The following is a 16,539-nucleotide window of genomic DNA, read 5'->3' as shown; positions in this document are numbered from 1 at the left end:
CAGGCATACACTACCGTGTGTGTGTGTGTGTGTGTGTGTGTGTTTGTGTGTGTGTGTGTGTGTGTAGTGTTAGATCTTCCTTGATTACTCTAAACCCTATTTTTTTTGAGACAAGTCTCTCTTTGAACCTAGGGCTCACTGGTTAGGGAGTCAAACTGGCCAGCAAATCCTCGGGACCCACCTTTTTCTGCTTCCTCTCTACAGTGCTGGGGTGTAGACCCTCACTCAACTTTTACGAAGATGCTAGGGACCTAAACTTTGTTTCACCTACTTGCACAACAAGCCTTCACCTACACCACCCTTTTCCTGGGCAGGGACATATTTGGAGGGGAGGTTGGGGGCAGGGGAGTCTGTGACATGGACTTGAAGACTTTCCTATAGGTTAGTGTTTCGTCTGTGGTGAACAGGAGGATCATCATTCCATGTTAACCTCACTAAACAACAACAACAACGGCAACAACAACTCCCCAACTGCACAAGTGTACTGGGGCTTGTAAGGACTAGGCAGCTGGCAGCAGGTGACAAGAGGCATGGCCAAATGTAGCTTTGCGTCACCGTATGTCAGCTTGTTATGTGGCTACTATAAACAAAGAGCCTGAGGAGCGCTGGTGGGGTGTGGAGAAGGACCGGTGAGCCCACGAGCAGGACCAGCCTTAGACACACGGATGAAGAAGAGGGGGGACACACGTCACGCGGAGGAGGCTCTGTCTGGCTTGCTGGGCGTTTGGTTTTTCCTTTACTGATTGTTATTTTCTGGATGAGATAATGAAGAAAATACCTTTCAGTGTCGAGGGCTGTAAGGAAGCCCAGTGGCTGTCACTTCGATAAGTGAGGCTGCGCTGCCGGAGGTTGTGTGTTGTGTTGTGTTGTGTTGCCCTGACTGGCTGGACGACTGTGAAGCCTCTATAAACAGACCCTGGGCCTCTGGCTGCTCAGGGAGAGCCACCTGACAATGTGTGACATCTTCTGAGAGCCTAGACGGCCCCAGAGCTCTCAAAAGATGTGGTCCAGGAGTACCTGCTTGACACCCAGTTCAAGCAATACAGACAGCGAATGTCGCCCTGGGTTTAGGTGTGGTCATCCCGCCACATCTGGCTTGTGTCACCATCGCTCAGTGGTTTCCTCTCACAAGACAGTTCTGCAAAGGTCTCCCATTGCTGTGCAGGGCGCCTGGAGGGTGTGCTCTTGGGACAGTCACATCCTGGTTACTCTGTTTCCTGTCACTCCTGTGTGAGTGAAGGGCTCTCCCACACACTGGGATCCAGGTTGGTTGGGTAATACGGATAGCCGCCACCTTCTCCTTCTAAAGGATGCTTCAAATAACTCACTCAGTTCATGACAGGCTCAGATGGTGCCAGTGTCCCTTGGCCGAGACCTTGAGTGATACCTTCTAAACACTCCTCCAGATGTGCATACCCTACCTCAGGGAGTAGGACTCATGTTCTGCTTAGAGAGGGAATCCCATGAAATCCTCAGAGACCTCAGGCTGTGGGCTAAACCTCAGGCAGCCTGAAGCCAGCCCCGAGAGCTGGACCCACACTCATGGGTGGGCCACAGACTGGAGTGAGGACTGGTTTGCCAGCATCCATCAGAGCTGAGATACACTGGTTACAATAAGAGCATTCAGGTGTCACTCCCGAGGTATAATCCATGGGGGCCTTCCAGGCTGTAGCAATCTCTGGACCAGAGACAAAGCACTTGGCGGTGACATGTGCCCGGCAGAATACACTGACCACAGCCTGGGGACAATTTTGGTTGTCTCCACTGGCATTTGGTAGAGATCAAGGTCTGGGACATTCTCAATATCCTGTAATATAGAGGGTGTCCTATCTCAATGTCTCATGCACCCCAGGAGTGAGAGGCGACACGTGACAGAGGTGGATCAGTTGAGTTCTCAATGAGAGGCAGTGGTCAGGGGTGACAGAGGAGGTCATGGTTGGGAGATAGCAGGATGTAACAGTTCCGGGGGACAGACGAGTGTCGTGGTTAATCTAATCAGCACGCGTCAGACATGGAAGCTTCTAGCTCAATCTGGTGTACATTGTGCTAACTGTATGAGCGCCATTACCCCCACCCCACCCCCATGTTTTCGGGAGGCTCAGAGTAGATTGGGAAGCAGAGCTTTAGCAGATCATGTGACTGACATGTACCTGAGGGGACGTCCCAAGGACAGCTAGCCCAGCCCAGCTGGGTCCTCACCTGTTACACGTGGATCCTTTGCAAGAGTCCTTCATCTTGGTGTCACAGTGGACCACTTGGGCTAGGAGAGACATGGGAAATGGGACCATGATGCCAAGAGGGTTAGAAGACCCCTCCCCCATTCCCAGGGGACATTCCCGAACGTTCTGGAATCCAGGCCACAAGAGCAAGTGCAGCAACTCCTGGCTATGGCTGGAACAACAGACCCCAGATTTATTTTCTTTTTCCTTTTGTTTGTCTGTTTGTTTGTTGATACAGGGTTTCTCTGTGTAGCCCTGGCTGTCCTGGAACTCACTCTGTAGACCAGGCTGGCCTGGAACTCAGAGATCCATCCACCCGCCTCCCAAGTGCTGGGATTAAAGGTGTGCGCCACCACCGCCCGGCATCTGGTCATTTTTAAGACATGTTTTCACTCTTAGCCCAGGCTGGGTTCACTTGGGATCCTCCTGCCTCTGCCTCCAGAACGCTGGGATGACAGATCTCCATTACTACGCCTAGCTCCAGGACTTACCACTTACCAGAGGCGGCTGTGGCATTGCACAAGTTATTTCCTGCTGGTATCCAACCACCACCCTCAAACAAGGCAGATGGGGGCAGTGCCCACCTCAAAGGTTCTTGTGGGCATTAAAAATTTAAAAACCCCATATGACCATGAATGTTAGCTGACACACAGGCAGTACTCACAGCTCCACTTGGGTCTGGGAAGGTAAAGCTTACCAAGGGGTGGGCGTGGCTTGTGGTAGGCTAACTATACACAGGGTTGGGATGTCTATAAAGGCTAGATGTGAGAGGGTACATTTAAAGGCAACAGGGTTTGCAAGAGCCCTCATTCCAGCCTAGACACAGGGTCCTGGCTATTCTGACCCACACTGTGACTCTTACAAGCAACATGAGTTTTGCCAACCATTTCCACAGCTGTTTTATAAGGACTTCTCGGGAACTTGGGAGCAGTGTGGCTTAAGGAAAAACTACCAAGGGGCCATACAGATGACCCAGCAGTTACGAGCACATACAATGCTCTTGCAGAGGACCGGAGCTCAGCTCCCAGTGCCCGTGGTCAGACAGTCTGTAATCCCAGTGCCACAGGCTCTGACTTCCTCTGTGGGCCACTACACTGATGCGCCCCATCCACAGGCAGGCATACACAGAATTGAAAATAATCAAAACAAATCTAAAAGAGAGAGAAATGAACAAGATTGTCATTGTACAGTATTAAAACTGGCCCTGTCGGGACAATCAGGGCACTGGCATACTTCCTGGCTAAGCCAGCTACTCAGTCACTGTAGTTCGACAAAAGAGCCTCATGCAGGGAAAGAAACATGGGATGTCTTAGAAGAGTCAACACACCTCTCTCTGGCAGGACCACTGTTGTACCTTCTAATGTTTAGAGACAGGGAACCCCAGACATTCAGCATGCCCAGGCCTTGCTGTAAAAAGCACCCCATCAGCCTATCTCTCTGCCAAGGTGGCTATTCACCCAGTGCCTACATACCAACCAGACAGCAGCTGAAGGCTAGCTGGGCAGGGACGCAGTAAACACTGGGAAGTGAGATGTCCAGGGGCAGAGAGTTAAGTTTGGAACCACTCACTTTTCAGGATTTTCAGAAGTCTATGGAAATCCCAAATGTCTACCCAAAGGGTAGGGACTGGAAGCAGTTCGCACTGGTCTCAACGTGCAGGAAGCCATCGGCTGACTCTGGGTGCTGCACTCACAGTGCTATGAACCATCTTTGCTGTCAGCCTGTTGTAGCCTGTGGGTGTCATCACCCTTCTTGTATGAATGAGCAAATGAAGCCTTACAGAGCAGAGCAAGGAGCTGATCTGAGAGAGACAGAACCTGGGAAAGGATGCATGCACCATCCCAGAACCAGCCTGGATGAGCTGTGCTCTGATTTCAGAGTGGCTAGTATATCCCAGAGAAACCCAGCTTCCTCCCCGAGTCCCTTTGAAAGCCTCAGGGAAATCTAACATTAAAACAGCTGCCTTGGCGGATTTCTGAGTTCAAGGCCAGCCTGGTCTACAAAGTGAGTTCCAGGACAGCCAGGGCTATACAGAGAAAACCTGTCTCGAAAAAACCAACCAACCAACCAACCAAACAAACAAACAAACAACACAGCTGCCTTGGGGGCGGGGAAGTGTAGCTCAGTGGGTACAGAGTTTGCCTGGCTAGCATGCAGGAAGCCCTGGGTTCTGTCATAAGCACCACATTAGGCTAGGTTCGCTGGATGTGGAAGAACAAGGATGAAGAGTTCAAGGTCATCCTTGGCTACATAGCAAGTTCAAGAGCAGACTGGGTACCCTGAGACTCTACATTTAAACAGACAAACAAACAATCAAATAAACACCCAGCTTGGAGAAAAGAGCCAGCCAGCATCCTCCCGGAAGGCTTATTTCTGTGACTTAAAAGCATCTTTCTCAAATAAGTCTTGGGGTTGCAGCCAGCCAGTTCCACCCCACCCTGTCCGTGTTGCGGGGATACCCAGCTCTGATTCTGCACCAGCCCCTATCAAAGATGGCTTGGGGGCAGGCACCCCAGAGACTGGAGACAGCAACTCACTCATAAAGTTGACGACTGGGGTCTTCTTGGTCTTGACCACTCTGGGCTGAACCCAGACGTGGGTTTCCTCGGGAGCAGGGGGCGATTCCACCTCGTTCATCATATCCACCTCTGGCTTGTGCCTGTGAGGCTTTTCTGCTGGTGATAAGGGAGAAAGAGAACATTCTAGATTTGACCAAAATTCCCTCTGGTTTTGTGCTTGTTCTTAAGGCGGGATCTTACTGTCTAGTCCAGGCTAGCCTCAAACTCAGAGATCCACTCGCCTCTGCCTCCCACATTCCAGGGAGATTCTTAGCCACTAGCTCCATCCCTAAAAATCCTCTTTGGAAAAAAAAAAAAAAAAAAAAAAAGCACCTTCCAGACTGAACTCCTTTGCGATTTGGCCTCACAAAGAGTCATTTCATCCCTAGAGAAGAGGTTACGGTGAGGACAGGCCTACCCAGGTGGAATTCTACCAGCCCTGAGGATGGTCAGCTCGTGTCCATGTTGACTCTGGACCTCAGAGGAGCAGCCCTGTGTGGGGGTGGGGTGCAGCAGCCAGTGTCCCACTTCCTCTTCCACACAACCATCTGTCCCCGTCCCCACTTTAGCCCCAGAATTGGAGCCATCTCAGAGGGTCCTCTGCTTCCTAGATTTGCTGGAGCAAAGTCACAAAGACTCATGCCTTATTTCTACCCCTAGTGACAGGGACCCCTTGCCTGGCTCAAGCCTGGCTCAGTCCTGGAGATTTGCGGTCTTAACCCTGGACCAGGCTGGGCACAGTGACTCAGTGTGCAGGGAGGCTGAAGCAGGAGAATTGCTTCATGTTCAAGGCCAGCCTGGCTAAATTGTGAGTAACATGACTATCTAGGCTTCATAAGGAGACCCTATGCCCTCATTGGCTGTCTATTGATGCGATCACCACCAGGACCAAGAGTGGAAGGGAAGGGTTTACTCAGCTTACAGGGTGACATTTCAGCTAGGAAGCCAAAGCAGGAACCTAGAGGCAGGAACTGGAGCCAAGGCCATGGAGGACCACTGCTGTCTGCCATGCTCTGCGTGCTCGCTCGGTTTGCTTTCTTATAGGGGTGGTACTACCCACAGTGGGCTGGGCCCTCCCATATCAATCATCAGTCAAAAAAACGCCCCGCCCCCCAGACACACTTCCTGGCCAGGCCTATGGAGGTTCCCTCTTCCCAGATGACACTAGATTATGTCAAGATACAAAACAAAACAAAACAAAACAAACAAACAAACAAAAACCCTAACCATTACTCGCTCTCTCTCAATTTAAAAATCAGTCCATGTCACACAGACCTGTCATTTTCACACTCCAGAAGCTGAGGCAGGAGAATTGTGAGTTCAAGGACAGCCTGGACCATATACTGAGATTCAGTTTCAAAACATATTAGACCTGGTACATTGAACTATCCGAAACCCCAGCTCTGTGGTTTCAAAGATTGCAGCTTAGTTGGCCCAAATCCCTCAATCCCTTCCCTCCTAAGGGCATCCTGTACTCTCTCTTCTCTGTTACCATGAGCCACCCCCAGACCCGTTTTAAAGCCCACTGATCTCCATTCCTGTTCAGGACAACAGAAGTGGCTCCCTCCATAAGTGAACTGCCAGGACACCACACCAACCCCCAGCAAAGCAGAGTCAGAGAAAGGGCTGGCCGCCCCAAGCCACCTTACCCATGGTGAGCCCCCAAACAGCCCCACTGAGGACCACAGCTCTCCACAAGAGTCTGTATGGCACAGCCAGGAAGTGCCCTTCCACATACCTCAGAGGGGAACGCCCAGAGACTCCCCAATGTCCAGTAAACCTGGACACGCCTCCCTCACTGACCCTTTGATGCTCAGCCCACCCACCTTGACCTTGCTTATTAACACTCCCACAGGCCAATGAATGGGGGTGAGTGCCCCCTCCCCCCAGGCTGGCAGTCTGCTTCATAGGAAAATGCTGTCTCCGGTGCGAGAGTCAGACTGTCGTCAGTGGATGAGTTTGGGCCAAGACTATTTCAAGAAGGAAAAATGTAGCACCCACAAGCCTGTCTGATTCCACAGAGGCCCGTCATCCCCGAGGGCTGTCTTCATAGAGCAGCAGCCTGGGTTTTGATGTCCCCCACCAGCAGGACAGGTATCCAAATGAAAGGCCATTGAGAGAGGTGAGGCGCCCTGTCTTTCTAGGCGAGCACTGGGCAGTGAGTAGGGACTGACTTATCCCAGGCTAGCCCTGGCCAGAGAGGACAAAGGACACAGAAGGCAACGATAAAAGAACATTCATATGGCTGGCTATAACTTCGTCTTTGCTACCAGGAGCCTCAGCTTCATGGCCCACCATACCCCTTTCTCCATACATGGGAGAAGCTTACCAAAATCCAAAGTGAGTAAGCGATTCAAACCCCACCCCCTGAGAGCCAAGGGGAAAAAGGGATGCCAGCAGCAAGGTCTGCGGCTCCCAAGGCTGGAATTCCCAAAACACAGTGGCACCAGCTCTGGGCTGAACCTCCACAGAGCCCCAGGGCTGCACAGGCAGCCTCAAGGCCCCGTCCGATCAATGCAGGCATTCACAGGGCCCTTCACTGATGGTGGGGCTGTCTGGGCATGGGCTGGGTTTCTTCCACTGGCTTTAAAAACTGGTGACTTAAAAGCCCAGCTTCCCTGAGCCAAATCTAGTTTGGAAGGGTCTGAGGGGGCTCGCTCTTTCAGAGCAAGGGCGAATAAAAATCCTGGTCCCTAGCCCCACATATAAAAGTAGAAAGCTGAAAATCATATACCTTTCGTGGGATGCCATAGGGATGTGTGACCCATGGGGACTTGGGCACTCCCTGGTGACCATCCCTGCCTAGACCAAGCTCTGCTTACTCCCAAGATATTCAACACACAGCATGCTCCCAGTCCCCCTAGCTCTGAGTCTGGTGACAACTGAGCCTTCAGGCACTCTCACAGCTCCTCATCTTTCTGCTAGAAGAGACGTGGCAACCACTCCGCGCATGAAGACGCTGAAGCTCAGAGAGGTAAAGGGATATAAAGAACCCATCTAAGCTCCCAGAGCTGTGATGTAGCTGGCCAGGGAGCTGGGTTCCTCCCCAGCCTGTTATCCTCCACAGGGAGGTGCCGGATAGAAGGAAATTTCTATCCTTATCCTTAAATCCCGTGTCCCCATTATAGGTCATGGCCTTAAGGGTGCCACGGCACACCCTTATTTAGTGGCTTATGTAGATAAGCCGGGTTAGGGGAGGTTTTCTGCATGGCTAGCTGAGAAAACCACAGGGCCTGCCAAACAAGAGTTGGGTGTTTTCCACCACAAATAGAGGAATAAGCCCACGGGCACCGTGGGATGGGTAAGCCAGTGTCTGGGACCTCCGTGTGCTCTGGCTGCTTGAAAGAGCCCTCTGTGAAAGTGAGGGTCTCTATTCACTGGCATGCAGAACACACCACCACCACCACCACCCCTCGTGCCCTGGGGCACACCAGCAGCTGTAATAACAGGACAACCAGGTACTTAAGGAGTCTGGGGCTCCTGGGGGCACAGTAGCAGGTGCATGTCTGTCTGACATTCAGAGACTCCCTGAAGATGGAGATAAGACTCGTCTCCTGGGAAGAGCTGTCACAGGGATTTGGCACAAAGCCGTTCGTGGGACAGACTGCGAACAGAGTCTAAATTGTTCCTGTGTCCATCCCAGACCTCTGGTGGTGCCCTTCACATCAGCTAGCTGGTGTAGCAGAGGGCCTACTGTGAACTATGACCTCTGCTGTTCCTCACCCCAGGGTCCAATAAACTGACCCTATGTCCATCTCAGGCAAGAGGGTCACTACTGTGTGAACCCACTCCCCTGTGGCGGAGCCCACTCCCTACCCCGTCGGCCCGGGCCAGCTATTAGAGCTCCACAGAATAGAACTCTCAGCCACAGCCATCTGCCCAGCCAGCCATCTCAACCCCTCTTCTGAGACATGACTTCTGAGAGCCAGAACTATTCCAGAATATAAAGAGGGTGTTGGGCTTGAGAACGTGTGGTGTTGACGGTGAGAAGAAAAAAAAAAATGGATGCTTTCTAAGCAGCCCAGTGTGAGCCAACAGAGCCATGCTTGTAGGTTGCCCTGGAAACAGAAAGCAGTCTGACTGTCCCCCCCAGCTGCCCCAGCCCCAGGCAACCTTGAGAGCAGCCACTCTCAAGAGGAAAAGAGAGCTGTGGTGAGGACAAGATGCCAGGGCCGGGGGCTGACTGGGAACCGTCTGCTTTGAGTCTCACGTTTAATCACCTCGATGTGTGTGTGTGTGTGTGTGTGTGTGTGTGTGTGTGTGTGTGTGTGTAGGTTTTGTTGGGGAAGTTAAACAGACTAAATAGTCTACGCTGATCTCAAATTCATGGCAATCCTCCCTGCCTCAACCACCCGAGTGCTGGGATGACAGGTGTGAACTACCACTTCTGACTTACAGCCATCTGTCTAAAGCAGACTGCAGACTGCACGTGCTAAGGAAGGTGGAGGGAGGGGTTTAGGTCAAGGCCATGTCCGCTATCCACTGGGACCGGGCCAAGGAGCTGCTGGTGAGGGGCATTTCAGGACAGTGTTGTCTGCAGGGGGGCAGGGGCTGAGTACAGAGGGTTGAGGGGACCAGGGGTGGCTGCAGGGGTGAGTCTGGATCTGACCAGGGCTGTGGCCCTTGTGCCACCTACCTCGGTGGCACAGGTTGTTCAGGCAGCCTCCTCCGTAGCTGGACGGACACTCAGAGCAGGGACGGCCATGCTTGTAGGGGGCCTCGCCAATCCAGTTTCCCCTGGAGACAGAACAGAAATGCCATGAAGGAGGTCATCCTTTAGGTCCATGAGTCCACCAGAGGACCCCAAACAGAGTCCCTGATAGGTCTGGGTCAGGGAAAAGCAGCTGTTGACCTCCTCTAGTACCAGTCAGCCAGGGGTCTCTGGGCACTGTGATGGGAGCCTGAATGAGCACTGTGTAACAAATGGCTCCCTGGGTGACATATGTGGCCTCAGATCCAGCTAAGCGGCCTCAGGCAGAGTCCCCAACCCGTAGCTTTGGCTCATTATTCATTTAACGGGTAGTCACCAGGACAACCCTCGGTCAACATTCTTGATAGTATGTATAAAGCTAAGAGGCTCGGCAGGGTGGCCTGTGGCGGCCTTCTAGAGAGGCAGGAACTCCCGCTAGAGACATTGAGATACTGCACAGACACCTCTGTGTACCCCGTGGTCCACTCCAATGGCCAAAGGGTGGCGACAACCCTGAGCCAGGGAGGGAGGTGGCCCTCATTGGAGGAGGGGGTCTCGCTCCCTCCTCTGCACTGTCTCTCTTTAGGCCCACCTGGGCAGTTGCAACAATCTCTGGATGTGGCTGTGGGCTCCACAGTTCTAAGCCCTCAAGTATTTGGGCTGGGGACACACAGTGGGGGGTACTGAGCTGAACTTCAGTGGGACATTGGGCATAGCTGTTCATGGGAGAGCGTGGTGGGCCCCTTGCCCGCAGGGGTTTGGTTTTGTTCCCGCCCGCCCAGCTCTCCTCAGCACACTGGATACTGTTTCTTCAAAGATAGGCCACACCTCCAGGCTTCCAGGCCCATAAGGGCAGAGACCAGTGTTCACTGAGCTGGCTGGACTTTCTGACTAGACAGTAGACGGCTAGGCTCCCAAGCCTTGGACTAGCCCACGGATGGCACTGTCTGCACACATGAGGTCATAGGGACAAGAGCCAGGCACATCTTACTCCATTCCCAGCCTCATGTGCATCATCCCCTCCCTGGTTCCATGACGGTGTCCCGAGTGGCTAAGAGCCTGGGAATGCCTCTTAAAGGGAAAGGTCACGGGAAGTGTGGAATATTATACAGCAGTCAAAAGTAACTAGCAAACAAACTGATCGTGGCTGGGTCTCACAGGCAGTGTCCCACCCCTATTCACAATGGAGGCAGCCTCCCCTGTGGCCACAAGTCAGTATGAGCCTTTAGGAAAGGAATGTTAATGCAATCCGGGGAGTGGGGCCCTACTCCCGGAGGATCAGAAGCATCATGAGGGGAGTTCCAAAGTGCATGCTCACTCTCTGCACTCTCCTACCACCGCGCATGCTCACTCTCTGTTCTCCCACTGCCGAGTGGGCGTGCAGAAGGGGGATGGGTAACTGCAAGCCAGGGGACATTTCCCTGGACTCAGTGCCTCCCGGGCCTTCATTTTGTCCTCCCACACAGGATGTGGCCTGAAGTGTCTCTAGGTCCTAGGCTAGTTCAACAGAAGACCCTGACCCTGTGGTGCCTTTACCAAGAAAGGGAAGAGAATAGCAGCAGGGAAGGGAAAGGTTTTATTTCTGTTTTTAAAAAATCTTTTGGCTGGGCAGTGGTGGCACACGCCTTTAATCCCAGCACTTNGGAGGCAGAGGCAGGNGGATTTCTGAGTTCGAGGCCAGCCTGGTCTACAAAGTGAGTTCCAGGACAGCCAGGGCTACACAGAGAAACCCTGTCTTGAAAAAAACCAAAAAAAAAATCTTTTTGCATTTATTTGGTGTGTAGGTGTGTACCCACGTGGGAGTTGGTTTTTACTTCCTGCTATGTGGGTCCCGGGAATCGAACTAAGGTCATCAGATTTGGAGGCAAGCCTCTTTACCTGCCAAGCCATCTCACTGGCCCCGAGAGTTTAGGTTTCTGATTAGAACTGCCAGCATTTTTTTATTTTTTTTTAGCATAAAGATTTAGTCCAACTTGTCTCTCACTCTGCACCTTCAGCTGAGCTAGGAATCGCTTCGCCTTGGAAGCAGAGCCTGCACAAAGGTGGCTGCTCAGCCGCCACCCCAAAGCCACGCTCCCCTCCTCCACTCTACTCCCCCTCCTCTGACCTGGATTACTTTATTCCTCTTATAAGTCAGCGTGTCAGACAGCACAGCACAGCGCCTGTGCCCGTGCCGGGATGGCGGCCAGCATGGTTGTTCAAACCACAGACTGCAAACGGGGAAGTAGCTCTGCGCTCTGTGCATATCTGTGCAGTGAGCCATTGGGTGAATGACGCCCTGTGACTGGGGTTGCTCTGTGAAGAGGGAAGCTACACCGGGCAGACCTGGTGTGGTCTGTTTAGGAGGGGAAGGAGAACCTGAGAGACCCTGTCTGGTGGGAGGTCATGTGGGTCCTGGGAATCGAACTCAGATCATCAGACTTGGAGGCAAGCCCCTTTTACCTGCTGAGCCATCTCACTGGCCCCAGGAGTTAGGTTTCTGAAGAGAGGACTCAATCTGTGGATCCACTTCAGAGAAAATGGCACTGATAACCAAGTCTGTCTGTCTGTCTGTCTCTGTCTCTGTCTCCTGCCCCTCTCCTCCCTTTCCACTCTCTCCTCCCTCCTGCCAGACAACTGCTACCCTTGCTTGTACAAGTGGTTTTAGGAGATGACTCAGAAAACCAGTTGGAGCAATTGTGGTTCCCCCTCATCTATGATTGATCTAGGTTCTGGCCAAAAGCATTTTGTGGGGGCAATTCCAGAGGAGACAACTCATTCCTATAATTCTACTACATTAAGTGGAATTGTATGTGAAGACAGAGCGCTGGAACTCAGCAGCCACGTTGGGGCCATGAGGGCCTTAAGAAGGCCCAAGCCCTTGCTGACTGACACTCCAGTGCATTTGCTCACCTAGAAGCAGCCATTTCTAGACTCTTCGTTAGTGAGGTAACTAAGACTTCACTCTTGAGGCCAGTTTTAGCTCGTGCCCCACCATGGCTAACAAGCATACCCCAGCTTGGCTTGTGTGACCGAGACAACGTAGCCTTACTTGGGAGAATAATTGCAGACGAGATACACAGCGTTCTCCCAAGTGTCTCCCCAGACGTTCATGTTCCGACAGGTGTGCACGGCACAGCCGATCTTGTTGGTGGTGGCCCAGACCATCTGAAATGACAGCACTGTGTTGAAGCTCAGGGTGCCCCAGGGCAACTCTATAGGGCGCCGGAGAAGGGCAACCCACCGGGGAGTGTGCATGTCTTTTTAAAAAAAAATGAGCTACATGCACACAACTGTGAAAAGCCGCAGCAACAAAGAACTGTCAGAGAAGTTTCCAGAGCCTACGCTAAGTGTCTCCTCCGTGAGCCCATTGATAGCAAACAGTGGAACCCAACCAGTATGCTCCGAGACAAACCAAATTAAAGCAAAGGCCTCATGCACTCCCATTTCCAAACACAACCCCCAGGTCTGGGGCCCAGGCTGAGTGGAGTTCGGTGCCCACGTTACCTGTGTGTAGTGGGTGCACATGGGTCCTGAGCACCGCTCCCGGCACCGTGGAGTGCACTCGTGGGGGTACGGGTAGGTGTAATCCTTCACCTCGTCATACCATGACTGCACGTGGAACCCAGGAGAGCGGTACCTATGGGGGCAGAAGTGGGAGAGAGAGAGAGAGAGAGAGAGAGAGAGAGAGAGAGAGAGAGAGAGACAGAATATCAATCAGTCAGGGCCAAGCAAAAGTACTTTGCAAGGAGACAGAGGGATGAAAAGTAGACATATCTTACAGACATTGAGTGGCTGAGGAGTGATACACAAGCTCTGATACTGTGGCAGGACCATAGACCTACAGCCATTGCCCCAGGATGGCCTTGAACTCACAACTCCCCTGCCTCCCCGTCCTGAGGGCTGGGGTTCCAGGTGTGAGCCGCTCTGCACTCCCTATTCGGTTTTGTTGCAGTCAGGAAGCAAACATAAGAACTTGTCTGTGAACCCAGAGCAAGTGTAAACAGAGTGGCTCGATGAGAATGAGGTCTCAGGCAAAGTGACCCTTCGTGACAGCACTGCGGTCAGCCGGGCAGTTTGAGGTCTTGTAACAATTACCAGCCGGGACCAGCACCAGCAGCTGTGGTCAGCAAGTCCCGGGAGACAGCCTCCCACCCTGGTCAGCCCCTCAGAGGCGCGTGCCACGAGGAGCTGGGGCAGAAGGGGGCCTGCCTGTCACGCCTAGGGATACTGAACCCACACCAGCATGCCTTAGGGGAGGATCCTACCTGTCAAGGCGGGGACAGTCTGAGCCTCTGACCCCCATCCCTGTCCCAGCATCCCTGGAGGATGACCGGAGGGCCTCAGAATAGAACCAAGCACCAAGCCAAAGCCATGGGGACAGAAAGGCTGCATGCGGGTCTACTAAGAAAGACCATCTTCACCCAAGGAATTCTATGCTCGCTACACACCACTATGCTAGAAGGAAGGGGGCCCATAGAAGGAAAGGGGAAACCAGCTGGGGGGGGAGGGGCAGTCTGGGCTGCAGTTGGAATTTTGTAAAAATGCATTGGTGCCTGGCCAAGCAGTAGGCTATAAATGAAGAGCTGAGCCTGTCAGAGCTGCAGGTTGTCCCATTAGGTGGTTTGTTTGTTTGTTTGTTTGTTGTGCTGGGAATAGAACCCAGAGCCTCGCACCTATACCGCCTGATACCTTGATGACCCGCGGGAATGCCAAGCCCTCTGTGGCCAACTCACACTCCGGCAGGGAACACTGCAGCTCGGGTTGCTGGCTGCTCTTACCTGCCCCAGTGCACTGCCAGGTTCTGCCCGATGGACCTCAGGAGGCCGGCGGGCCCGTGCTCCCACAGGCACCTATGTGCCCACGCTGCTGCGGATCTCTCCAGCTCCTCATCCCAAGTCTGTAGGGCAGAGAGAGATGGCAGCAGACTGTCGTCAGGAGGGTGAAGCAGAAACCTCGGCCCCGGGGACTGTCAGAGCACAGGCTGTGCCTCTAACCCGTGAGAAGCCCCGGCGAGCGCACAACTCAGGGATCGGGTAGGGTGTGCCAAATGACAGCAGTCAGACACCAAAGAGGCCAGGTGAGATCCTGGTCACTCACGGGTCATTCTTAGGGGACAAGAGCCCACCCACCCACAGCCCCAGTGCCAGCCCCGGATGCACCCATGTCTCTCCCTGCCTTCCTGCCACAGTCCTGGAGGGTGCCCTTCTGTCTTATTTCATCTTACAGAACAGAGGGCAGAGGCCCACAATCTTATACCCAAATAGTCTAGAACCAGACTCTGGCTCTAGACCTGTAGGACCGTCTGGGGACACTCGTCTCTCCAGGACCACCATGATATGTTGCCAGGAAAAAAAAATCAGAAATCTAGGCACCAGCAGACCCCTGGGGACCCCGCAACTTGTTGCCTTTTTAGGGAAGGAGATGTGGAAAGTAGTGAGTTTTCCCCATTCCGTGCCCTCGCGCCCTTCCCTGCGCACGGGCCCAATCTTCCTACTCCCGCTCCGGACCACCTCAGCCTCTAGCTTCTGCAGCCACCTTGAGTCCCTCATGGGCTTTTTAGGTCTCCTCAGCTGCTCGAAGCCTGCTGTCAGAGGGTGCGGCAGCGGGGGGGGGGGAGGGGGGAGGCTCCTCTGGTCAGCAGCCCCACAAGGTTTCATCCTGGTGCATCCTTCTCTTTATGCGACAATTCTCCTCCCCACCCCCACCCCCATGTGCATGACTACACCGCATGCTCAACTGCTCCACAGAACTCTCCAATTAGCTAAACTTCCCACAGGCCAACAGCTGAAAGGTGGGATTTTTCCCTGTCCAATCACATTAGGGCAGTGGGAGGCTTGTGATTGGACAGGAGAAGGGAGGCGGAGCGAGAAGTTGGGGAGACAGAGAGAGGGCTGAGGGGGAGAGGGAGAACCAGAATGGAGGCTGACGTGGTGTTATCAAAAGGTTAGAATAATTGTGTTAAAGCTTTATCATGATCATTTTGGCTCTGAAATTATTGTATTGGCATCTTGTAAATTGTGTTATTATTGATTCATAAATCTGATTGGCTAATTAAGCAGTAAGAGTCTTGATTCTACCGGGTAATTAGGTGTTGAGATGGCTAACCAGGGGTGCGTGGGGTGTTTCGTGAAAGCGAGAGGAACTCGGGAGCCCCCGTCTGAGAGATGGCCTGGAGGGAGCCATGTGACCTAGCAGGGCTGGCGCGTTGGCGAGCTGAGCGATTTGGAGGGACAAGAGACCTGGTGCAGAGGCTAGCTCTAGATATTTCCCGAAACAGGAAGGAACCTGTGGTCCCCCCATATTCTCATCTTTATCCCGCACAGGTCCCTTCTCTCTGTATGTCAGGGCCACGTCCCTTCCAGATTAGCCTCAGTCTAGTTTCCCATCAGCAGACCAGAATCAATACTTTCTGTTCCCCAGGGTCCCAGCCGGGCCCCTCGGGTCCTCACAATCCCACCCCCAACCGAGTTCTCCATGGTGTCTCTGGTGGGAAGATGCACCACACTGCCCACCTGCCAGGGGCAAGGAGTGACCCTGTGGTGTGTGGTCAGCTTCAACCTCACCCCGATCCTCACCTCAGTTCTGGAAAGCCAGCCAAGGGGGATCTTTCCACCCTGGAACTCAGTGACAAATGGCCACTTCACTTGGCTACCCCAGCTTGTAGCAAGAGCTCAGGAGAGCTGGCCTCTCTGGCTTCTGTCATCTTTGGCAAAGGCCAAGCATGAGACAGAACAGCTGAAAGAGGAGACTGCCAAGGTACCTCAGGAGTTACCCAAGAACTCTGCCATTAGTTTTTATGTTCCTAACCATCCCCTGCAGAAAGAAGCACACACCCACTCCATGGGCTGACATCTTGAAAGGGTGAGCAGATTTCCAGAGGGAAAAGATACAGGTTTATACCATGTTTCCCCAAAGCAGCCTTGCTCAGGGCCCACATAGCTGGCCACTTACTCTAGAGACCCTTGAGACCATGAAGGACCCACTCGCTCAGGATGGTCTCTGGAAGAAAGTTGTACTGACTGGTTTTGTGTGTCAACTTGACACAAGCTGGAGTTATCACAGAGAAAAGAGCCTCCCTTAAGGAAATGTC

The 16,539-nt window shown here is 53.0% G+C and overlaps 1 protein-coding gene across 2 annotated transcripts in view; it reads right to left on the bottom strand.

Annotated features, from left to right (window-relative positions):
• The window catches only part of Crispld2 (cysteine rich secretory protein LCCL domain containing 2), a 59,555-nt gene that overhangs the window by 25,029 nt on the left and 17,987 nt on the right, over positions 1-16,539 (bottom strand). Inside the window, exons 3-8 of one of the 2 annotated variants that reach the window (XM_021220475.2) lie at positions 14,228-14,346; positions 12,954-13,086; positions 12,499-12,614; positions 9,414-9,514; positions 4,757-4,891; positions 2,200-2,260 (exon numbers count right to left, since the gene is read on the bottom strand). In XM_021220475.2, coding sequence (XP_021076134.1) covers positions 2,200-2,260; positions 4,757-4,891; positions 9,414-9,514; positions 12,499-12,614; positions 12,954-13,086; positions 14,228-14,346 — 665 coding nt within the window. Of the gene's footprint in view, positions 1-2,199; positions 2,261-4,756; positions 4,895-9,413; positions 9,515-12,498; positions 12,615-12,953; positions 13,087-14,227; positions 14,347-16,539 lie in introns of both variants that reach the window. The other variant, XM_021220474.2, reaches the window with a different exon arrangement.

This window comes from Mus pahari, chromosome 20, assembly GCF_900095145.1.
Source record: "Mus pahari chromosome 20, PAHARI_EIJ_v1.1, whole genome shotgun sequence".
NCBI classification, from domain to species: domain Eukaryota; kingdom Metazoa; phylum Chordata; class Mammalia; order Rodentia; family Muridae; genus Mus; species Mus pahari.
This window is presented reverse-complemented; position numbering and strand designations above follow the sequence as displayed.